Source organism: Carlito syrichta, unplaced genomic scaffold (genome assembly GCF_000164805.1).
Source record: "Carlito syrichta isolate Samal-C Ts95f unplaced genomic scaffold, Tarsius_syrichta-2.0.1 Scaffold305639, whole genome shotgun sequence".
Classification (NCBI taxonomy): Eukaryota; Metazoa; Chordata; class Mammalia; order Primates; family Tarsiidae; genus Carlito; species Carlito syrichta.
The window spans coordinates 158,315-182,949 of NW_007249735.1; the positions used below are offsets into that span (position 1 = coordinate 158,315).

General features: G+C 41.6%; 1 protein-coding gene across 5 annotated transcripts in view; it reads left to right on the top strand.

The window, feature by feature from the left end:
* HTR4 (5-hydroxytryptamine receptor 4) overlaps positions 1-24,635 on the top strand; it is a 172,863-nt gene that overhangs the window by 105,589 nt on the left and 42,639 nt on the right. For 3 of the 5 annotated variants that reach the window (XM_008061903.1, XM_008061902.1, XM_008061904.1), the window contains exon 5: positions 3,369-3,937. In XM_008061903.1, coding sequence (XP_008060094.1) covers positions 3,369-3,937 — 569 coding nt within the window. Of the gene's footprint in view, positions 1-3,368; positions 3,938-21,998; positions 22,116-23,627; positions 24,110-24,635 lie in introns of those variants that run through there. The other 2 variants (XM_008061900.1, XM_008061901.1) reach the window with 2 other exon arrangements.

Below are 24,635 nucleotides of genomic sequence, written 5' to 3' on the forward strand. Positions count from 1 at the left end.
CACTTCACTGAGTTCTATATATCAGTAAAAAAAAATTAAGAATAATAATTTTAACATGGTACCATTTACAATTGAACAAAGACATAAAAAACTTAGAATAAATCTAACAAAAGATGTGTAAGACATACAGAAAATTACAAAATATTACTGAAATAAATTCTAAAAGACATTAAAAGGAAATTGCCAGTTTTATGAGTTGGAAGACCTAACAATATCAAGATGTCAGTTTTTCTCAATCCTAGAAGATTGTTATGAAAATTGTTAAACATTTAAATTGTATTTGGAAATACTGAGATATAAAAATATTTAATAGTCATCAAGAAGATGAACCACAGTTCAAAGACTTTTACTATCAGATAGCCAAGATTTGTAAAGCTACAGAAGTTAAACAGTATATGTATAGGCAGACAACTCAAGAGAACAAAATAGAAAAATCCAAATACAGAGTCATGCATATATAGTCCCCTGATTTATGACAAGCTTATATTGCAGTATAATTGGGAAAGGGTGGTGTTTTCAATACCTACTGCTGGGTCCATTAAATATTCATAAGGTAAAAATTTAATCTTATCTCCTATATCATACCATACAGAAAAAATAATTTCAGATGGGTAGAATAATTAAATGTAAAAACTAACACAATAAGGATATGGTAACCAATTATATAGGAGAATGTCTTTAAAAGTTTAGAAGTGGTAATAACTTTATATTTAAGGGTAAACAAAGATTTCATAAACAGGACACAAAAAGTATTAACCAAAAGTATAAGAACTTCTTTCTATCACAAGATGCTAGAGCGAAAAGGCATGCCACAAAATGATAGGAGATATTTGCAATGCATATTGACAAAATATATATCCAAAATATGAAAGAATTACTAAAAATCAATAAGAAAGAGAGTCACAGCTCAGTTTTTAAGATGGAAAAATATCTGAATAATCACAAGAGAAAATATCCAAATGGCAAAATGGTGATGAACAGTATAAGGTATCAGGAAATGCACAGCAAAACCACAATAAGAATCTGAAGGGTCATAGTGAACCTAGATCTCATTTGAGTTTATTTGACTTGATTCAAAATTCCAGTCAGATAGGCAGGGCAGGATAGACATGTGGCAGAGATGCAGAGAAGGCACAGTGAGAGTTGGAGATGACTTCCTCGGATTGGAATTGAGGGTACAGCAGCAAGAAGAATGGGAACTGACAAGAACTAAGCAGTATTTCATCATTCTGAAGGCAATGCCATTGTCCCATTGAAGGAAGCAGAGTGCTAATTAGGAAACAAGCAGAAACTCAGTTTCACGTGCTTGTGGAAAGGAGTGATGTCAGTGCACTGTAATTATGTGAGTGTGGATGCCCAGGACACTTTTTAGTCACAAAGCATAAGACAAATCCTACTCTAAACCACTGGAAGGAGTGTCAAGAACACACGGAGTATTGTACTGACATAATCAAAAGCTTTACCACTGTTAACAACAAACCCACAATAAGACACCACTATATACTGCCAGTAAATGCCAAGTGTTGGTGAAGATGTGGAATAATGGGCCCTCCTATTCTGGAGGTGGGAATGTAAATTGTTATGGTTCCTTTGGGAACTATTGACTGTATCTATCACGGCTGAATATGTGTTTTCCCTATTCAGTCAAAGAAAAATGAAAATATATGCATACACACACAAACTTGTACAAGAATATTTATAGCAGTTTATTCAAAATAGCCAAAATCTGGGCTGGGCATGGTGGCTCATGCCTGTGATCTCAGCACTTTGGGAGGCCACGTCGAAAGGATTGCTTGAGCCCAGAAATTCAAGACCAGCCTAGGCAACATAGCAAGACCTCAATTCTACAAAAAATAAATAATAAAAAAAAATTAGCTGGGCATGGTGGCCTGCACCAGTAGTCCCAGCTACTCGGGAGGCTGAGGTCGAAGGATTGCCTGAGCTCAGGAGGTCAAGATTACAGTGAGTGGTGATCATGCCACTACACTCCAGCCTGGGTGACACACACACACACACACACACACACACACACACACACACACACGCTCACACACTCACACACACACATGCACATACACAGTGTCAAAACCTGAAAATGACTCAAGTTTCTGTCATTATTGGAATGGATGATAATTGTGGTTTATTCCTACAATGCAAGATTATACTACAATGAAGAATTAGTTATTGAACTAATATAAGTGATTCAATGTTAAATTAGAGATACAAATAGTACATATTTTATTATTGTTTTGATACTAAATTGGAAAACAAAATTAATCTATGGTAATAAAAATTAGTGGGTGCCTTTAGGCATAGTAGTGGCCGGGAGAAGGCACTCAGGAGCCTCCAGAGTTGCCATTAATATTCTATAATTTGAATTGAATACTGATTACACAGGTATATTTATCGTGTAATAACTCATCCATCTTTTTATGCATTTAATGTTTATGTACTTTATGTATATTTTAGTTCAATAAAATATCCAAAACAGGGGAAAGAAGGAGGGTTCATGTGTGTCAAAGGGGTAGATGGCTCATGTAAAGGGAGGACTGGACCTGGTAGCGTGGAGGTCACTGATGTCCTTGACCAGAGCAACTGCAATGCTAAACCTAAATGGAGCAGATTCAGGAGAGAATGGGAGTTAAGTTGAGGCAGTGAGCATTGCCTGAGTTCTAACTCTGGTTGGGTTCCAAGGTCCCTAATGAACTTTCCCTACCCAGTCTATGTATGCTTTTCTCCCATGACTTTAAAATATCTACCCTCATAGCCTTTACTCTACATCAGTCCTTTGAACACTGTTGTCTAAATGAGACAAACTTTTATCGGGCAATCAGGAAGCAGAGAATTGAGTCAAGGCAAGTGTCCCATGGCATTCCCCGAAGAGCCAGCTTGAGAATGGTTCCAGGCACGCTGCTAAGAGACCCTGGTATGTTATGTGCAAACAGACAGGGAAGGGAGAACAGAGGCAGAACTCCACAACTGGATGGGCAGATGGAATGAAGAATGATTCTGTCCCCATTTTACTTCTCTTCTTTCCCGGGACCCTCAGTTCCTCTTGTGTAGACAAGCTCTCTAGCCCTGGGTTGTGATCACGTTCCTTTTCTGCCATCAAAATTCTGTGTGCTAGGCTTATAACAAAGCCAAAACTTTGCTGATAAACCTTCTTCTTTCTTTCCTTTTCCCTTTACTCTTTTATTCTTCCTTCTCTTTCTTTCCCATTTCTCTCTCCTTTCCATCTTCTAATCTCCCCTTTTCTATTTCACTTTTTGAATTATGCTTTTCCCTACTTGTCTACTGTTTCTTCTGTTTTGCTTTTTTCTTCCCTTTGTCCTCCCTTCTCTCATTTCCTCTCTTTCTCCAACTCTCAGATAGAAAAAAGGAAGTTCAACCAGAACTCTAACGCCACTTACTGTATCTTCATGGTCAACAAGCCCTACGCCATCACCTGCTCTGTGGTGGCCTTCTACATCCCATTTCTTCTCATGGTGCTGGCCTATTATCGCATCTATGTCACAGCCAAGGAGCATGCCCACCAGATCCAGATGCTACAACGGGCTGGAGCCCCCTCTGAGGGAAGACCCCAGCCAGCGGACCAGCACAGCACTCACCGCATGAGGACAGAGACCAAAGCAGCCAAGACGCTGTGCATCATCATGGGCTGCTTTTGCCTCTGCTGGGCTCCATTTTTTGTCACCAACATTGTGGATCCTTTCATAGACTACACTGTCCCTGGGCAAGTGTGGACCGCTTTCCTCTGGCTCGGCTATATTAATTCCGGGTTGAACCCCTTTCTCTACGCCTTCTTGAACAAGTCTTTTAGACGTGCCTTTCTCATCATCCTCTGCTGTGATGATGAGCGCTACCGAAGACCTTCCATTCTGGGCCAGACAGTCCCCTGTTCAACCACGACCATCAATGGATCCACACACGTACTAAGGTGAGTGTAACAAGGAGTCGATCAGTTTGGTTGATTGGTATTCATCAGAAGGGGTGATGTGCCAGTCTTCTGTTTCCAGTGGGGTTATTCCCGAAAACCTGTGCAGAGTTTGCAAAGATTAAAGTGGATTCTACCATCTAGTCATGGAATAGAGTAGTGGGCGGGGACTCAGGCTCTGGAAGGAGACTGGCCTGCATCAAATCTAGTCTACATAGTTCTGTGGCCTTGGAAAGATCATCTAACCTTTTCTAACCTTAATTCTACTTTTTAAAAAAACTTAAGATCATAGTCACTATATCTACATTATAGAGTTTTTGTGAGGATCAAATTAATAACTGTATATAGAGCACACAGTACAGAGCCAATACCTAGTAAGCATTTAATAAATGTTGTTCATTATTATTTAGAGGTAATATGTTAGTAGTGGTTAAAAACGTTAACAGTCTATATTAATTTAAAGTACTAACAGTGCACCTATTCGCCGTCTGTATGATCTTTCTTGGTTTACTTTCCTACCTACTTTTTAAAAAATGATAATCCTGGTCATCCTCATCTCATAGGGTTTTTGTGACAATTAGGCATATATATTCATATGAGACGTGACACATAGTAAATACTCATCACAGTAATAATAATTGAATATTAGTAGAACCAGTTGTAATAGCATACTGCCTGATAACCCAAGATGGCCATAAATAACATGATAAACTAAAGTGGTGGAATAATGAATATGCAGAAGGAGTGCCATATGACCAATGACATCATGGGGACATGGGCAATCTAGAGTGTGAATATGACTAGGAGGGACACTGCTTTGGCTTAAGAGTCTCAGGGAAGGCCTCAGAGAACCACATTTTATAAGAATTTGCATTATGGAGGCGATATCAGGGAAGCCATTCCAGGCCGTTAGAACAGTGTGAGGAAGGACATGGGATAGAAGAGAGCATGGAAAGGTCTAGTGATTTTTCCAAGGTCATCAAGGTGGATGGAGGTGGCAGTGACCTTAAGGTTGAATGGTCAATGTCTAGTTATGATGCCACTTTACAAACAACGAGAATGTTCTGACCACCCTGGGCTAGAATTGTTCTCAGCTGTGAAAAGTCATATGTAATTAAGTACATTTGTCCTGTAATAAAGATGGATTGTCAGTGACTTTTTTTCCTTGCCCTGGAATGCATGGGAATTTCTAAAGAGTTCCTTCTTTAAAGCAAGCGTTTAATTTTTTGGATGGTAATAGTATTCAGCTGTTCTGGCAGCCGAAAATTGGGGGATATCTTTATCTGCATGTGTAAGGAAAGAAGAAAAAAAAATAATAATTGTTTTGATATATAAACGCTGTGCCTCAGAGGCTGTTCAGAAGCATGAATTCTGCTACTGATGTAGACAGACTTGTGGCTAAAGCCTGGCATGGTGCTGAAATTCCAGCTGGTGGCAAGTTTCCAAAGGATACTCCTAGAGGCTGACATTCTCTCTTAATTATTATGCCTCAATGAGTGCCATAGAAAGAATTCAACCATAAAGTGTGTGTGCAAGGACTTATGTGCAGGTGCCAGGTTGTTTTTAGCTATTTAAGTTAGAGGTTGCTTAAGTACAGGCTGTCGACAAGTTACAAACAGTATATACTTGAGCAATGCATTTGTTCAGCCAGTAGTAGAGAAGTTGATGGCTTTTTCCCATAGAAACTGTCATAGAAATAGTTTGGGAGTTTCTAGGGCAGCCCAAGACTTTACTGATGCTGTGTTGCAGGATGATTGTCAAGCATAGAGACAGAGATTTAGAGATGGCATTTGAATGTGTATGCCATATTTTATTCCTTACATTTCTTCATGTCATAGAAACTACAGGAAGTTGTTCTATGGTATTTTCTGTGGGGTAGGAAACCTCCTAGGAGTAAGGGTAGCATGCGGAGCAGCTAAAACCTGAAGCCACCAGAGGCCAAGTCTTCCAAGGACAAGAATTCTGCCTATTTTAGTCACTGCTACATGTCAAATACTCAGTATGTTGCCTGATATGTAGCAGAAACTTAAAATCTTGATGAATAAATTAACAAATCATAAAATTTATTCTCCACGTCAGTTGTTTTATCTTAATGCGGCTTAAAAATTTTTTCCTTTTTTTTGAGTTGGAGTCTCACTCTGTCACCGAGACTGGAGTGCAGTGGCTGGGAGCCTCGACCTGCTGGGCTCCGGCGATCCTTCTGCCTCAGCCTTCCAAGTAGCTGGAACTACAGGCGTGTGCTACCACGCCCAACTAATTTTTTGATTTATTGTAGAGATGAGGTCTCGCCAAATTGCCCAGGCGGGTCTCGAACCCACAAGCTCAGGCAATTCACTCACCTCAACCTCCCAAAGCTTGGGATTACAGGCTGAGCCACCGAGCCTGGCCCAGGCTGTTTTGATTACTGTAGCTTTACAATAAAGCTTAAGATCTGGGAGTGTTATAGAGTGATACCTCCCTGTTTCTTGCATTTTTCTTAAAAAGCCCAGAACATCAGCAATTTCAGTTAAATTCAAGAAATATAAAACCAAAACAATGGAAAACATTATCAGCTTTTATGCTGCTAATCCTACCCTTATCCCCAGAGACAAAAAAATTTACATTAGTCTGATGATCTTTTAAATGTATTTACAAACATTTATAATAACACACAAAATCATAGCTTTTTCCCACTGTGTTTTATATAAATGGGACCACCCTATCTGTACTTTTCTGTATCTTGCCTTTTTTTTTTTGAGTCAGGGTCTCACTCTGTCACCCAGGTTGGAGTATGGTGGCACAATCACAGCTCACAGCCTTGACCTCCTGTTCTCAGGTAATCCTCCCACATCAGCCGCCAGAGTAACTGGGACTACAGGCTTGTACCACCATGCCCAGCTAATGTTTTTATTTTTTTGTAAAAATGAGGTCTTGCTATATTTCCTAGGCTGGTCTCGAACTGGGCTCGAGCAATCCTGTTGCCTTGGCCTCCCAAATTACTGGAATTACAGGGATGAGCCACCGCGTCCGGCAGCTCTTTGTCCTTTACCATACATTTTGGAGATCATTTCACTGAAGATCATAGAGAGCTAACTTATTTATTTTTACTGTTCCATAATTGCATTACTAAAAATACATGCTAAAATTTATTTAGTTATTTCCCATTAGTGGACATGTAGGTGTTTCTAATTTTTTTGCTATTGCAAACTATACTGTTTGTAATGCCTTTGTACAGTTTCTTTGTGCATGTGCTAGCATTTCCTTCAAACAGCTACCAAAAGGGAAGTTGCTTCATTGGCATGTATGCTCATTAAATTTTACGTTTACCTTTGAATTGACCTCCTAGCACACCGTGGCAGTTGGCATTCTTTACTCCTTCTCCTCACCAACACCGAATATTATTAATCTTTTGTTATTTTGTTAATTTTAAAAAATACTCTCATTTAATTTGCGTTTCCCAAATGATTTGTCAGATTGAACGTCTTTTAAATTAGTCACTGACTATTATATTTATCCTTTAGTGAACTGCATCTTTATGTGTTTGTCCCTTTTTGTGATCATTTTGTTATATTTCAAAAATTAATTCCTAGGTGTTCTTTATTATATTCTGAATATGAATCCTTTGTTATATCACTTGCAAACACATCTCCCCATCTTCTGCTTGTTTTTGAACTTTAGTTAACTTTTGTCTTATAGAAGTTTACAATTGTGAAAAAGTATTTTTATTTGATGCCTTTGATTTGGCTCAGCTTCCTTCTTGAGATACTTCCTACGTCAATTTTCCTAAACACCATACTTACCTAGTTTTCCATCTCACGCACCAGCAGCTCTTTTTCAGTTTCTTTACAGGCTCTTCCTTCTCTACCTGGCCTCTAACTGATGGGGTTCTTCGGGACTTGGTTCCTGGTACTGTTTTCAAAATATACTTCCAGTTTTTGTGATTTTACCGTGCGTGACTTGAAATACCATCTTCATGCTGCCAGCTTTCTCTTTGGTCAGTATTCCAGGACTTAGCTCTCCTCTGAGCTCCAGACAGAAGATCCAGTTTGTTTCCTTGACAACTCCATATAGGTGTCTCTTAGGAATCTCAAATTGAATTCTTAGTTCTTCTACACTCACACCCCCAACCACAAATTTCCATATCTCCATAAATGGAATCAAACTTTACCATGTTACTAAATCCAGACACTTTTCTGTGGCTCTGAGGGAGAACTAATAGAAGGCAGACTTAAAGATTTTAAAAAGGAAGAACCAATTAATTGGTATTGAAAAGATGAAGCTAAATCAAAATGAGTGTAAAATCCAATCATAGGGCAAAGTGTAAATTAGAAAAATATAAGATGAAGAAACTTATAGCGGCAGGTGTAAAATTTGGAATTTAATAGGTGTACTTTCATTACTGTCATCTGAGGCATTAATTTAAAAAGTACTAGACAGTCACTAGAGACCTCCTTCCTTTTTATTTATTAATAATGATGGTTATGATTATGTTGCCTAGCATTGTTCTAGAAGAGTGCTCCAGTTACTGTTTTTCAGAACTTTGTATCATTGTATTTAATTTTTACAACAACTCAAAGAAGTGGGGTATTATTATCATTGTCATTTTAAAGATGAGAAAACTCAGGGTTAGAGAGGGTAAGTAATGTGCTCAGAGTCAACTGATTAGAAAATGAAGAAGCCGGAATTCAGACTCAACTCTTTCTAACTCCAAAGCTTTTCTTATCCAGTCATTTAGAGTCAGTGTTAGGATTACCACTTCTCTTGTTCATCTTGACTCTTTGGAAGAAGTTGGTGAGCCATTTGGCAATTTGTCAGCTCCACCATTTTGCTCATATTTCTTTATCTTGTCTACAAACCGTCGAAGACTAGAAACTAGTTCAAATCAAGGCATTTTCATACTTTTTTCTTAAAAAAAGAAAACAAGGTTAGATCAGATGGGCCTACACTTAGTAATCTCTTGTTCCATCTTTGGGTGCTTATTGACTATTCAAATAAATAATTAATTTAGACGAACTCCACTGCAGGATTTATGCCAAGCTCTTCTTTCTATAGTTTGCAGAGCATACCTTTTCCACATTCAACTGAAAAATGTGTGTTTTTCTACTTTCTCTGGATGGCAGTGGTCTGTTTACAGCACTATTTCTCATAACATTTGTGCTATTTTAAGCTATAGAATTCTTTATTTAACTCATATCAGATCAAATTTTTTGGGGGTAGAAACTATGGAATGCTCTTCTTTGGGAACTATCTAGTCCTTCACACAGTATCTGTATAACAATAGATGACCAATATATTTTTGCTGTTAAAATATCTTCCTAGTTCTCTTTAGGCTTATGAAAGATTAAAATACTAAGTGAACATTTTTATCTGTTTTCTTCTTTTAATCTTCCCTGGAAGTCTAAAAAGTGCAGCGGACTTAGTCTATAAGATTCACATTGGGAAGAGCCAGTTTGTGACAACATTCAGATTGTGGGGACTCTTTTGCTTAAAGTACTTTCGACAGAATAAAGTTTTACTTTTTCAGGTTGAATTTAAAACAGCCCAGTCTGGCCTCTATGGTTTAGAATCGTAGGTCTCCCAAGCTTGGTCCTATCTTCATAGCCCTTTTATTTACATATCATTTTATTATTAAGTAAGCAAATGGGTAACCAGTGAAATAGGATACACTTTTACAAGACATTCTTAGAGGGCTTTGATTACTAAAATTGTACTAACTAATTTACACAGGAGCTAGAATCTGGCAGACCTGGGTTTCAGCCCTGAGGTCTGCCATTTCGTATCAGTGTGACCTTGAGCATATGATCAAATATCTCTAGGTTTCTTTTCTTATCCATAAAATGAGAGTGCCTTTAGAACCCATCTCATAGGGCTTTTATTAAGGTTAAATAGGATAATATGCGCTGGGCTCAGCCAACTCCTGTGACACAGAAATCACTCAATGAATAGACACTGCTGTAATTGTTATTATAATTGTAATATATCAGCATTCACACCTTGGTAAAATACCCTCCCCCCAGTTATTTTCTCAGCTTCCTATTAAGTATTTAGTAAGAAATGAGTCAAATAGAAATCTCTGTGTTCTAATACTGGTCCTAAGCAAGGGAGGTAGAGCTCCCTCTGCTAGAAGAAAAGTCAAAAATGAATTAAATTAAATGAATTACACTGTTTATAAATAATTATTTAAGCAACATGATACAAGACCTGTTTCCCGGGTACATCATGCCTTGTGATAAACAGTTGGGACTGCTATTTTAAATATGTCTTCTGGCTTTTTAATGACCTGCAGGCATTTCTTTGACCCAACATAAAACATGCTAACCATGTCAAGCATGCTGCATAATTCTGTGTGCGTTTGCTTTCCTCCTTGTACACTGCAGGTGCACTCTGTGTCGGCATTCTAGGTACCAGCCCTCTGAGATCATCACCCACAATCAAGAGAGGCATATACCACCCCAGGGCAAGCTCCAACTCCAGAAATGCCCAAAGTGGTTTGTCTGAGGCCAAGAACAGAGGTAGTGTGCCATGGTGTCCTGGGCCTCGGCCCAAGTTACACATGACTACCATCCAGGAGCTCTTGAACAATGCCTGAACCTGGGCTCCACTTATAGAGATTCCGTCTTGTTTGGTCTGGTTGGGGCTGGCCAGAAATCCATGTGTTTTAGGAGCTCAAATAAGCAGCAGGCTTGAAGACTGCTGATGAACTGGAAAGAACAGGAGGCCAGCCTTCCCATCCCTTAATGATCACCAAGCAGCACCAATAAAGCGAGGAAGTTGATTTAGCTAATCCTTTTAGTGTAGATTCACCTCCATGTCTCTTATATTGAGATTGTGTGAGTTTAAGCCAGTTGTTCTCAACTAGGGGTGATTTGTTTACCAGGGAACATTTGGCAATATCTAGAGGCATTTTGGGTTGTCATAACTGGGGAATGCTACCGGTGTCTTGCAGGTGGAGGCCAGGGATGCTGCTCAACATACAACAATGCACAGGTCTGGCCCCCAATGTCAAGATAGTGCTGAGATTGAGAGACCCTGCTTTAAGCTAGACCTCTGAGCTTTACAACCAGGACACTCCGTGCCACTACCAGGAGGTAGCAGGAGAGGTCTTTCAACAATGCCAGAAGGTGCAACGCCTGCACCATTTGGCTCCTTTTAATCCACATTTATTCTCAAGACAAGAAGAAAAAGCGCCATGGACAGTGATCAATGCTGTTTCTGCGAGGAAAGGTCCTGAACTTCCGTGGGTAGAATGCAGCAGAAACCTTGCAGATAAGCCCTTTCCACGAGACAGCCTCCATGGCTTGTTCTCTCACAGCGTGTACTTGGCGAGGACACAGCTCTCCCAATTTAGTCAGAGCAGCTGTTCAGGAAGGAATCGCCTCCAAAGCATACTGAGAGACCCACTGGAAAGCCATGCCCTATGTGAGTGTGTGTTAGTGCATTGGTGTAGGTATCTGGCCTGTGGAAGTGTTCAAAGCTTCATGTTATCCTATCCTGAGAATTAACAAACAGTAATATGTTCAGAAGAGGGTAAACACCATGATTTTCAAGGCAGAATTTATGATATATAAAAAACAGAAGGAACTGGGGGTGCTGAGTTCAGAGCAAGGAAGATTCAGGTCATTAGCATTGTTTTTACATATCTAAGGGCTGTTAAGGGAAAGTGGAATTCAGCTCGTGTTGCAGGGATAGAGGAGAGAGGTAAGATACAGAGGGCTGATTGCCTTACTAAGGAGTTCCTAGTAATGTAGAAGGAGAAACTGGATGACCACCAATCAGTTAAAAGTGTTGATTGACTGTCAGTCACTGAAAGCATGGGCTGACCTTGAGTCAGCATTTCTGAAGGAAGGGTAGGGAGGTTGAATGAGATAGCCTCAAGCCCTTTTTTTATGATCCTGTGAGTTACAGAATCATGGACATCTTCCCACAGTGCAGTTAAGCACAGAAGAGAGCAAATCCTACTCTAGTCAATGTGACATTTTGTTTGGCTGAAGCTGGAAAACTTCTGGAAAGATCACCAGTGAGAAGAGATATGTCGAAGGTGATATTGTCAATTACAAGGCCATGCTGATTTCCTTTACTGATTCTCTGGCAATCTGGGAATAGTAGGGAAAAAAATGTAGACATTCCTAAGGGAGAAGTGTCTTTACAGATGTTCAGTGGTACACGGCTGATGTGATGCCTAAGACTGCTTTGGGGGAAATATGGGGCAAACTCACCAATCTGGATAAATATCTGTTCTTTAAAGCTTTAATTTGAAAGGAATTGATGTTTAAAGATTTGCAAGAAGGTGGAGCTCTGGGCTGGAATGATAGAGACATCCCTTAGTTTGGATTTGTTGGCACTTCCTTTTTCACAGACAGACAGGACCAGGACTTCAGGCACTGAAAAAAATGTTTAAGAAGGCAGAATCCCAATCTAGGAGGAACCAGGTTACCCATGAGGTAGTTTAGAGCTATGATTAAAAGCATAGGAGTTGGTACCTGATGGGCCTCAGTATGACTTCTGACCCTACCATTCTGAACATGTGAAGTTCTGGCAAGTTGTTTGACCTCTTGGTGCCTCCATTTCTGCCTGTACACAGGTGGTTCTTGCCTCATACAACTGTTGTAAGGCGGCTTGTATGAGATTCTGTTTATACAGAGCCCCAAACACAGTAAGGTATTGGTAAATTGTATTCTTGTTATATTTGCCCTCTAATTAGGCAAAAGGACAGGAACAGTGGTTAGTATGACAAGGTATCTATTTCTGGAACCCTGGTTTGTTATCAGAACAGCATCTGGAGGGAAATGATTTGGTTTCAAAGTCCCCACAATGATTTGGTTTCAAAATCCCCACAAAGCCCTACTGATAAGAAACGAGATAGTTCCTGAGCAGGAGGAGGGAAAGTACTTCAACTGCAGGGATAGGCAAGCTGCGGGGAAAGGGATGGTGCAGAGAGTTCTAGCTGCCATCCTGAAGAAAGAGACAGAAAGTCACCGAGACCCTGAGCAGGGAGACCCACTGCCTGGCACTGGGTGTGAACAAGCTGAGTATGCACTGGGCCATATTCAACATAAGAACCAAGAGTTTGATTCTCACAAAATGGTTTCTGAATTGTCTTTTCTCATTTTCATGCCTATTTCAGATTATTTTTAATAAGATTCTTAGAAACATTTCATAGTTAGGATAGGTCTTGGAGAGTTTGTTTTTTTTTTTAATTCTCAAAGAAATGGTGAATTTGTATTTTGATAAACCTGACAGACCTATTTGATGTCTGCTCATGTTCCTCTTATCCTTTTCAGACTTTTGTTTTCTCTACTGGTTGGTATAATTTAATTGCTTTCTCCATTTGTAAATTGGAATTACCTGCTTTGAGTTTCCTTGTGAAAAGTATGTGTGTGTGTGTGTGTGTGTGTGTGTGTGTGTGCATATATATATATATATATGCACACACACACATACATGTGAATGATTGCCATGTATAATAACTAGTTGCTTTAGGAATAATTTGGTTTTTTGATCTGGACATTATCATCATCATCATCCTCATCTTAGTAGCTGTCATTTACTGAGCTCAGATTTCTGTGCTAGGCATTGAGCTAAGGGCATTGCATATGTCATCATTTGAGTCACCTCATTTACTCTATGGGGCAGGTATTATGATTTTCATTTTACTGATGGGGACAGTGAGACTCAGAGGTTAAATAATTTGGCCAAGATCCCTCAGCTGATGAATGGTAGGGCCAGGATTCTAACCCACATTCGTTTGATTTCAAAGCTCTTTACTGTTTAATCACTAAACTATGTTCCTTGCTAGTTAACTCAAAATGCTTATAAGAATGCAGAGTTGCTGACACCGAGACTTGGAGAGGGTCAAATATCCCAACTAATGCAGTGATTTCTTCTACAACTTGTCTGGTGGGTAGCTGTCTCTCTCTCCTCCCAGTGAGGGATGGCTCATTATTATCCAAGGCAAGGCATTCTATTGTTTGAACAGTCCTAGTTGTTGCAAAGTTTGGTGAGATTTTACCTCCCTGTACCTTAGCATCATAGAAGCTTTGAATCTTATAGCTGGAAGTGATATCAGAATTCTAATAATACAGTGGTTTTCAAACTTCGTTTTCGGATGTGCAGAAATCTTTTGTGTAAATGGAATCTTGAAGTGCAAAAAATGAAAGTAGAACTGCTTTGCTCAAAACAGTTGTTGGCAAGGGGACGTGTGTACACAGAATCATGACCATTGTTGCATCTCGCCAGTGTATCCTGTGACCACTTCAGTAGGTTATTTGTTAAAATCTTGTTAAAAATAACCTGAACTAGACCACTGAACCCAATATTTTACAAGAAAATTGAGACTCAAAGCAGTTGAGAAGTTTGCCAAGGTAATGCAGAGTATCAGCAGAGGAACAAAGACCAAAACCCAGGTCTTATATCTCCCAGGCCAACTTCTCACTTATTCATTAATTCCTCCATCCATTCATTGTCTTTATATTGCATGCCTAAGAGGGTCCAGATACTGTTCTGGGCAGTAGGAATGCAGCCAAGATCTAGACAGGCAAGACCCAGCTTCTAAGGGGCATATTGTCAAGTTTTGACCTTTCCATTTCTTTCTGATGGTCTGAGCCCTGCCCTTGGCACCCCTCCCCCCCAACACACACACACACACACACACACACACACACACACACTCAGAAGTCAATCAGACCATCCTGGGCCACTTCTGCATTCAGTTCAGTTTTTCCATGACCTTCAAAAGGGAGGGCTCTAGAACTGAACTGAAGGCTATTCACATATTTTGGTGAGTTCAGGGTGCTCATTCCTTGACAAGTTTGCAAATAATCACTTATCTTTTTTTGCCTCTGGTTTTCTTTTCGGACTATGTGTATAATATAAGAAGCTCTTTTGTGTGTATGCCTCAGAGAGACAGAAAGACCATTCACTCATGTGGGACTTTAAACTGCAAATGCCAGCTGGATTGAGCTGTCACAACACAACCTTGAGCAGTACAGTGGGACTGGCAGTGGGAAGGCAGGAGGGCATCTAAAGCCCTTCTTGGCCTGACCCAATCTGGTTCTCCAGCTCATTTTCTGTCCCCCCACCCCACCTAACTCTATGTAATAAGCATATAAGATTGGTCAGTTTTCTCCAAAGCCCCAGTAAATTTTCCTGCCTCTGGTCATGCTGCTGCCTCGAGTATTCTGTCTCACTTTCCAGCCTGGTACAAGCATGGTTCCAGTAGGAGTGCCCTGAACCTTCCTATCCTCTACCCTCTCAGTCTTTGCGCAATAATGAATCGCTTCCTCCCCTGGGCTCTCTTACCACCTGCTTCCCGTCTCTCAGAAGCTCAGCTCATCTGCAGCATCTGGAATATTCTTTATGTACCTGACTCACCCTTGCTCACCCAGGCAGCTTCTCAAGAGCACTGTCTAAGACATGAGGTCCTTGTTCAGTTAAGGTACATATTTAGTGATGCTGGTCCAGCGAGACTCTGAGTTAAAATCCTGGCACCATCACTCCCTAGATGTCCCACCTGGGGATAGTTTCTAGGCTTCATTCTACTCAGCTAGAGCCTGTTAATAACAAAACCTATGTGATAGGGTTATTGTGGCACTTATATGAGATAACCCATGAATTGCCTAGCACAGCACTTGGCACATAATAAACACTCTAAATGTTGACTGTTTTTATTGTGAATCTGGACTTTTAAGGTATTTTCTCTTAGATATTTTTAGTTTTTAAAATATTGGTATGCTGCAGAAAGGCAGGCAGACAGTCCTACCCCCAAAGATTCAAGTTTTGATCTTTTTATTTGTCATGTAGGAGTTATACTAGATGATGGGAAAAAGTCTTTCAAGGATATTGGTTTAACCTCTTAGTTATATGTGCATATTGAGAAATAGGGAAAGAAGTGCATTGGGATTAGACTCAGCCACGCTGGATTTGATCTTGCACTTCGGCATATTGGAACGTTAACACAGCTGAGGCTGGTGATGGAATCCAAGAGCTCCTAGCAATACATTTTGTCCAGGGGCCACAAGATTAGGCAACCCAAACTATGCAAACTCATCTATATGGGGTCCTTTCTGCAAGCAGAAGGGGTGCTGGCCTAAGCTCCTGGAACTTTTGTCCTGCCAAGAAGCTATGCTCTCTGCAATTCTGTTTTCTCATCTGTCTGGTACAGGCTTTTGTTACTTGCATGCTGCTTTCATGATTTTGTCTTTAAATATATTTTTCCTACAAATATATATAGTGTGTGTATAAATATGTGTATGTACATATATGTATATATATATTTGTAAAGGAAATTCTGTATCATGACCTTGAGTGCAAAACCACATAGAGATGATTTTTTAAATAAATGCAATGAAAACAAAACAAGGTTATTAAAATTTAATTTGATCCCATTGCCTGCCCAAGCTCTGAGCCCGAGGCCCACTTTCCATTTGTTAGTATTAGAGACTTGTTGAAGCCAGAATGGGACCCAACTGAGTCTTTCTCTTTAAAATAAACAGAATGACTGAAAGAAATCATTGGATCTCCTTGCTGTGGTTCAGACTTTTTTTTAATATTAATACTTTTTGTTAAACAAAATTGTACATATTTATGGAACATATGTGATATTTTGATACATGCGTACAATGTGTAATGATTAAATCAGGTTAATTAGAATATCCATCACCTCAAACATTTATAGTTTCTTTGTGTTAGGAACATTCAAAATCTTCTCTTCTACCTGTTTTGAAATATACAAAAAATTATTAATTATTGTCACCCTATTGTGCTATCAAACACTAGACCTTATTTCTTCCATCTAACTGTATGTTTATACCCATTAACCAGCCTCTCTTTATCCCCTCACCCACTCTTCCCAGCCTCTGGCAACTGGTTCAGACTATTTAACGCTATGCCCATTGTCTGGTATGTCATTCATAGAACACATCCCATGGTTAGGAAACACTTGATCTTCTAGCATCAGTATTCTATCCTGGTGGATAGTGTATTTACATGCAAGTGAAGAAATTGACTTTGCATAAGCAAACTTGCTGGTAACTTGTTACAAATCTAGGTGCTCCCTCTCAATAGACAGCTCAGCTTTTATCAGCGAATGGAACACTAGCATTCTGTTTCTCATCGTATGAAGAGCACTTTAAAAATATTGCTGGCCGGGCTCAATGGCTCAGCCTGTAATCCCACACCTTTGGGAGGCTAAGGTGAGTGGATTGCCTGAGCCCGCGGGTTCGAGACCCGCCAGGGCAGTGATACCTCATCTCTACAATAAATCAAAAAATCAGCCAGGCGTGGTAGTGCATGCCTGTAATTCTGGCTACTTGGAAGGCTGAGGCGGAAGGATCGCCGGAGCCCAGCAGGTCGAGGCTGTGGTGGCCAGGAGCAGCCACTGCACTCCAGTCTGGGTGACCAAGTGAGACTCCAACTCAAATAAATAAATAAATAAATATTGCTGGATGTCAGGGCAATCTGACTGTGACATCTGTCACCCCATTGATCGTAAGGTTGATTTGGCCTATTGGCTGGTTAGGCAGGTGTCCCCTTCCTCCCTCACTGCTTCATGCACATCCCTCCCGAAGCTGCATGCTTAGTTGAAGAGGATGATCATTCCTACTAGAGGAGAACTGTTCTTTGGTCAAATGTATATGAGGAGCTGTACTCCCTGTTAGAACATCCAAAATATTGCTTAGTGCATCCCTCTTCATATTTTTTGTTTTCTCATGTTCATGATTTATCACCAAGTCTTTTCTTATCTCTTTCCTTATCTCTTCAATGTCATTTTAAAAGACCCCAGTAAATATCCCCTTGTCCACTTTGCTAGAATGGATGTTGCATTTCATTGCTTCCATTCCTGTCCCTTTGGAGCAACACTGATGCTTCATATTTCTGGGTTTTTGTTTTGTTTTGTTTTGTTTTGAGTTGGAGTGTCACTCTGTCACCCAGACTGGAGTGCAGTGGCCGCCCCCGGGCATTGCAGCCTCAACCTGCTGGGCTCCGGTGATCCTTCCGCCTCAACCTTCCAAATAGCCGGAATTACAGGCGCACGCTACCACGCCCAGCTACTTTTTTGATTTATTGTAGAGATGAGGGCTCGCCAAGTTGCCCAGGCGGGCTCAGCAATCCACTCACCTCAGCCTCCCAACGGCGCGGGATTACAGGCTGAGCCACCGAGCCCGGCTGCCTCATACCTCTAGCTCTGGCCCTCTGACTCACCTGTGCTTTCTCTCTACGCCCCCCTCCCCCACCCAGTCTGTCTTCTTCCTTGGGTATAGCAGAACTGGATCTCCACTGCTCCGAAAATCTCGTCTCCTGTGTGTATAAGAGAAGCTGTTGTGAGAGCAGTTTTTTTAAAAAGGCAGATCTCTGCTCTGCTGACCCCGGGAATCTGTATTTGGTAGGGTACCAAGTGTCATTCTCATGCACACTGTCTTTGGACCTTTGAGAAAGATGACTTGTAAGTGATTCTCCTCGTCCCCTCTACTTAGAACACAGGTAGTTGTAAGTCTGTTTCATTAGCTGTTAATATTAAATTTCATCACAAAACTCCTCCCACTACATAGATGATTTCCATGACTCCCATGGTTTGGGAGGCAGGAAGCCTGTTTTACAGCACTGGTTCCAGTAGGCAGTCTGTGCCCCTGTGTCACACTTTCTTTCTGCTCTGAAATGGGAATGACACTCGGTGCCTTCTTTCCTTACAGATTGGTGTTGAAGATTAAATGTGAAAAAATATAAGACATTGCTTTGTAAACTGTAAAGGATTTGACCAAAACTATTAAAACAAGAGAATGCATTTAAAAAACTCATCTGTTAAAATTCTGGAGAAAGATTCTCTTCTAATGATGTTTCGCATCAGGGATTTGAGTGGCTCTGCCAATGTTTCCGATCAAACATATGTCTGAGGAGAGACAGTTGTGATCTCACTGCATTTTAAGTTGTGGCATCTCAGCCCCACCCTGTTTTAGCCTACCCAGATACATTTAACAGCTTTGCAATGTAGTTTCACAGACTCAGAAACTGAGGTCTTTGAGATTCTTTAATACAAATCCAAAAATGACCTGTCCTGTGTTTCCAAGTGAAACCTCTCCCCTCCACACGGAATAGAAAGTATCAGATACTAACAATAGAATATTAAAAGCCAAATTTGAGGCAATTACCCACAGCTTTGGAGAACAGTCCCACACACAGCTGGTGCCCAATCAGAAGGCCTGTGTCTGTCACCCACCATCCCTGCTACTCACGGAATCAGAATGTCAGAGCTGGAGAGGGTCTCATAGACCATCCTCCCCCTCATTAAACAACTGGGGAAAATGAGGCACGAGAGAGGGGTGAAGTCATCCAGAATCACCCGGCTGAAGGCTAAGAAGGTCTTAGATCCCTGTCTTCTGGTTTCCTGTTCACCTTGCCACACCCTGCTTTCTCTGCTGACCTTGTAGCGAGAGTGAGAGGGTTCTCTGAGTGTCAAAGCCATGTGTACCAAGTGTGATCTATTGCACCAGTGGGAGGTCTCTTGCGGTGCAGCATAATGAACCATTTTTAAAAAAAATCTCTCATGAAGACCTAAAAGGCAGATGACACTAAACTGTTAACTGTGAGTCTAGCTGTAAACCGAGACTATTGGGGGCCATCTGGAACGAAAGAGTTCCCTGTCATTATTCTGACGTCCCCATTTGCCCTGCTGAGAGGGAGATGGCTGGGAGCCCTCCAAGGAGCTAGAGGCTAGGCCGTTGTCCTTTCTCCATGGTCAGGGCTATGCGGAGATAGCCTGAATGAAAAGGAGTGGCGCCAGCATTGAATAGCAGTTCTAGACTGTTCCGTCTTTATTTGGCTCTCTGGAAGGACTGTACAGCGAAGCCAATACGAACTTTGAGAGGAACCTCTCAAAGAATCCCTTCCCCTGCCTCTAGCCACTCTGGTGTCTTGTGTGTACCGGAGCCCATGGCTGTCCTCAGCCCTGACCTTCCTGCCTGTCTCACCCTTACTCCTCATTCTTCATGATGTCTTCACCCAGCCCCTTGCTCTGTGTTCCTCTACTTTCCTCCTGCCTCTGCAGTTCTCCTCTCCTTTCTGCTTAGTTTCCCCTAGTTCTACATTGCAGAAGATATAAGATTCCACGTGGCAATGAGTGTCCTGTGATGGGCAGGAGGATTAGCTGGAAGAATCCCATGCTAATGCCACACTCATACTGTGTTGCAGCAGGAGAAGCCCCATCACACTGTAGGCTTCCCGCAAGGGAGACAGATAAAACATGCGCCCTGTACATATTCATTTCACCGTGGATACCACCACAGGGTGACAAGGAAAAGCTAGAGATGCAGCCCCTGAAAGCTGTGCTTAGCAGTAGTAGTTTTCAAGATGATGACTGACAGTGTAGCAGAACAATTAGGAGCACAGATTTTGATACCAGATGACTTAAATGTAAGGTCTGACCCTGCCACTTATTAACCGTATTCACTTGGGCAAATTATTTACCTCTCTGAAACTTGATTTTCTTGTCTGTTAAATGGGTACAAAACACAGGAATTAATGTATATCCTGCCCTCAGTCCAGTACCTGACACACTGGTGCTGCACTAATAGTGGTTGTTTGTATTGTTGCTTATAATGACAATAATAACAAATAGTATACAAAGGGAATTTGGCCAATGAGAGATGAGAAATTCTTCTTTCATTTCCTTCCTCCTTTTCTTCCTCTTTCCTTCCTCCCTCCCCACCCCTTCCTTCCTTCTCTCCTTCCTTTTTGTCCTTCATTCCTTCTTTCCTTTCATTCATTCTTCTTTTCAATGAATAAACACGTAAGAGAGCCTGTAAAGGCACGCGGGCACATCTTGAGCTATCTCGGGAGTGTACAGTTTAAAATGGGGTGTGGAAAATCTGGTGGCAGGAGTAATAAGCAAGGATGCATCGAGGATGGACAAAAGCTATATCAGAGCTATGTTCAGATCTAACCCAGAAATAGTCAGGTCTCATTATTTAGGGAAGAAATCTTGCATATTCTGCTCTAGTAAGAATAGACTTCCAACTGGAAAGAGAACATTATGGGAAGAAAGTTGCTCTCCAGGATGGATGGAAAGCAGTTAACTGTCTCTGAGCCAAGATATATAACATCTCAAGGGCTGAAAGGAACCAGCTGCCTCACATCTCGGAATGGTGCTCTTCTAGGACTAGGAACTAGGTAGAAGGCTGGTGACCCATAAATATTGCCCAAATTCTTAAAAAATGACTAAAGCTAGACTCCAGAAACTATAGACTGGTAGCTTGAAATACCAGAATTCCAAGACACGTATTACACAAGTAAATCTGTGAGCAAAAGTCAGTGTTGTTTCTTTTTTGTTGTTTTTGTTAAATAAAAACATTTGAGTTTATTCTCTACAAGTTCTACTCTGAGGACAGGATTTTATTGCACAGAACACTGGGCTAAAAGTCAGGAGACATGAGAGGTGGGAGAAGATATGTGAGGGGACACCAGCTCAACAGCGAATAGAATGAAGATGAGAAAAAGCTCCAACGGCATGGGGGAGCAGAGATCCTTCCTGTGATGTCCTGGCCAGGCCCACCTTCCCACCCAAGTCCATGGGCATCTCAGAGATCCTCAAATGGGAAGTCCCCAAATGACATGGAATCATAAAATCTGTGTATCATACCAGTTGTTTCGTCTAATTTCACAGCTGTTCTCAGGAGAACTATGATCTGCGTGTCCCTCTTGAATGGAATTGGTTTTCTCTGATTGTTCACTCATTTCTGATCTCTTCTTGCCTCTTTCCATTCTGTTGACATAGTCAAAGTCACATATAGCAAATATGGTTAAGTACGTTGGCGTTTGGGACATGATGGAAAAGGTAGTAACAGTCCATTTACTTTTGTCCACATCTTCTTTTTCATACTGACCTAGCAGATGTTGGTTCCACCTGGGATGCTATCAGGGCCTGTGTAGGATAAATGTCCAGGAACAACCTCAGTGAAGTTTCCTCCTCTGTTTTCAGGGCACCAACACTGCAGGGCCTTGGTGCCAGGGGCCCAGATCAGCAGCACTGGGTCCTGGCTCCCAGTGTCGTTTCATTTAAAAATAACTCATGCCAAATAATTTCATGATCTGTTAGGACAGATTTTCTGTTTTGCAGAGACATTTTTGCAAAGCCTTGGACAAAGCCTGCTGGTGGTCCATTCCCAGGCATGCTGAATGTTAGGTGTGCAACTATAAGAAAGTCTGCTGTGGGGTACCAAGAGTCTGTTTTAGCCCTACCATGCTCAATATTTTTTACATTGATTGAAAGCCCAAAGTCCTGATGATACTGATTGAAAGACCTAGGTAGTATTATAGATCCTCTGATCTTCCTGCATGCTTGTAAAAACCTTATGGTATAGTTGAAGTGGTTGTGATTTAGAATGATCTCAATGGACTGAAATGAAGTTTAGCTGAGACAAATGGAATGGTCTATAGTTTGGCTCAAATAAATAAATAGAATCAGCAGCACCAATATAATAGAGAACTTCAAGAATCGAAAGCCATTGTGTCAAAAAAAAGATAAAAGTTGGCAACAGACTCAATATAAGCCAATAGTTTATTACCATTGTTGAAATGAACTGGATTTAGCCGGGCATGGAACTCATACCTGTAATCCCAGCACTTTGGGAGGGTGAGATGGGAGGATCACTTGAGGCCAAGAATTCAAGATGAATCTGGGCAACAGAGTGAGATCTTGGCTGTACCAAAAAAAAAAAAATTGAAAAACTGGCCGAGCATGGTGGCATGCACCTATAATTCCAGCTACTTGATAGGCTGAGGCAAAAGGATCACTTGAGCCCAGGAGTTGGAAGCTGTGGTGAGCCATGATCCTGCCTAGGTGAGAGTGAGATCCTGTTGGAAGGATGGAAGGCAGGAAGCAAGGGGAGAGAGAAAGAAAGAAAGAAAGAAAACTGGATTTGACCACATTCACAGAGGTAAACTCAGTTAATGATGAAAGTACCTGATGTAAGTGAAGTTCGCTGTGGAGATTTGGGCTCTTTTCTAGAACCATGTCAAGAGAGATCGTCGTACTATAAATTGTGTTCAGGGGACAGTGCTCATTACAGAAAATAATCTGGAAACCATAATATAGAATGAACTCTTAAAGAAAATGGGAGTGTGGAGCCTGAAGAAGAGAAAATTTGGAAGATATAATTAGCAAAGGACAGAATTTTGAGTGGGCCTGGCAGACATGATAGTTTCATCAGGTAGAAGTTGTAAGGGCGGGCATGGTGGCTCAGGTCTGTAATCCCAGCACTTTGCGAGGCCAGAGATGAGAGGATTACCTAAGTTCGGGGAATTCAAGACCAGCCTGGGCAACTTGGTGAGACCTTGTCTCTACAATAAATTTTTAAAAAAATTATCCAGGTGTGGTGGTACACACCTGTGGTTCCAGCTACTTGGAAGATTGAGGCAGAAGGATCGCCTGAACTCAGCAGGCCAAGGCTTCAGGCCATGAGCGTGCCACTGAACTCCAGTCTGAGTGACAGAGTGAGACTCCAACTCAAAAAAAAAGAAAAAGTAGGGAGACAGATTTTGGCTAAACCTTAGTGGGCCATTTCTAATAGTCAGCAGTGCTCAAAGTTCATGTGAGTTTCCTAAATAGAGGCCAAACAGTAGCCTATCTATGTGGCATAAGAGGGTTCCTGCATGGGTGGGCTCTCTCACAAGGTAACCCCAACACCTATTCCTACTCTGAGGCTCTGTGATCTTCTCTCTCTAGGGATGCAGTGGAGTGTGGTGGCCCATGGGAGAGTCAGTGCCACCCCCCAGCAACTTCTCCTTTGGTGGCTGCTCAGCCCGGGGACACTTAGGCCCCCAGGACATTGACCCAGAAGACAGCCATACCTCCGAGAGAGGGCCGGGTCCTGACTGCTGCTTGTGTGGGACTGCATCTGGTATTCCCTTCACCCGAGGCCCCCCATCTGCCAATACAAGCCCTGTGCACACCGGGTTTTTCCTGGAGATTCCAGAAGGTGACACTGAGGGAGTCAGGGGACATGATGGGCTCATCGTTCACTTTTCATTTCTCAGTACTCCTTCTTCCTGGAGTCTCTACTCTTACCTCACAGTCTCTGGTGTCTCTGACATGTCCCCCTTGCTGTTCCTGATCTGTTTCATGCCCTAAGCACAATCACTCACTGTGTCTATCTCCATCATAGATGTCTCCAGATATGTCTTCTTTGCTGTGTCTTCTCACAGCGTCCAAACACATCCTCCCTGCTCCTGTCCTAGTCAGAGTTGTATTCCTTGTTACTTGCTTGGTCCGTCACTGCCATGTTCTCATGCACCCCCCTCCCCCATGCCCCGTCTCTTTCTCATTCTGTTCTGTGCCTGACACTCTCCTCCCAGTGTCTGAGTCCAGACATGCATCCTCTGGGCGAACCTTGTGTCTGCCACAGTCTTCCACTGGCTCTGCCTCATGTTAGTGTCAGCTCTCTTCAGAACATTCTCCGTATATTTTCTTGGAAGACACAGGGGCGGAGATCTGCCGGAGGAAATTGTCTCCACGGCAACCTGCAGGGAAGCTGAAGACAGAAGCTTCCCCATGCTGTGGCCACAGTCCTGTCTGCTGGAGATGCTCACCCTCCTGTCTGGCTAGAATGGGACGCCTTCTCCAAAGCGCCTTGGGCTATGCTGGCAGCACCCACCGTAGGCGTTTGTTAAGGATGTTGCAATCTTTTCCCTGAGCTTCATGGTGAAGTCCACGGTTACCATTTTAAAACTCTTC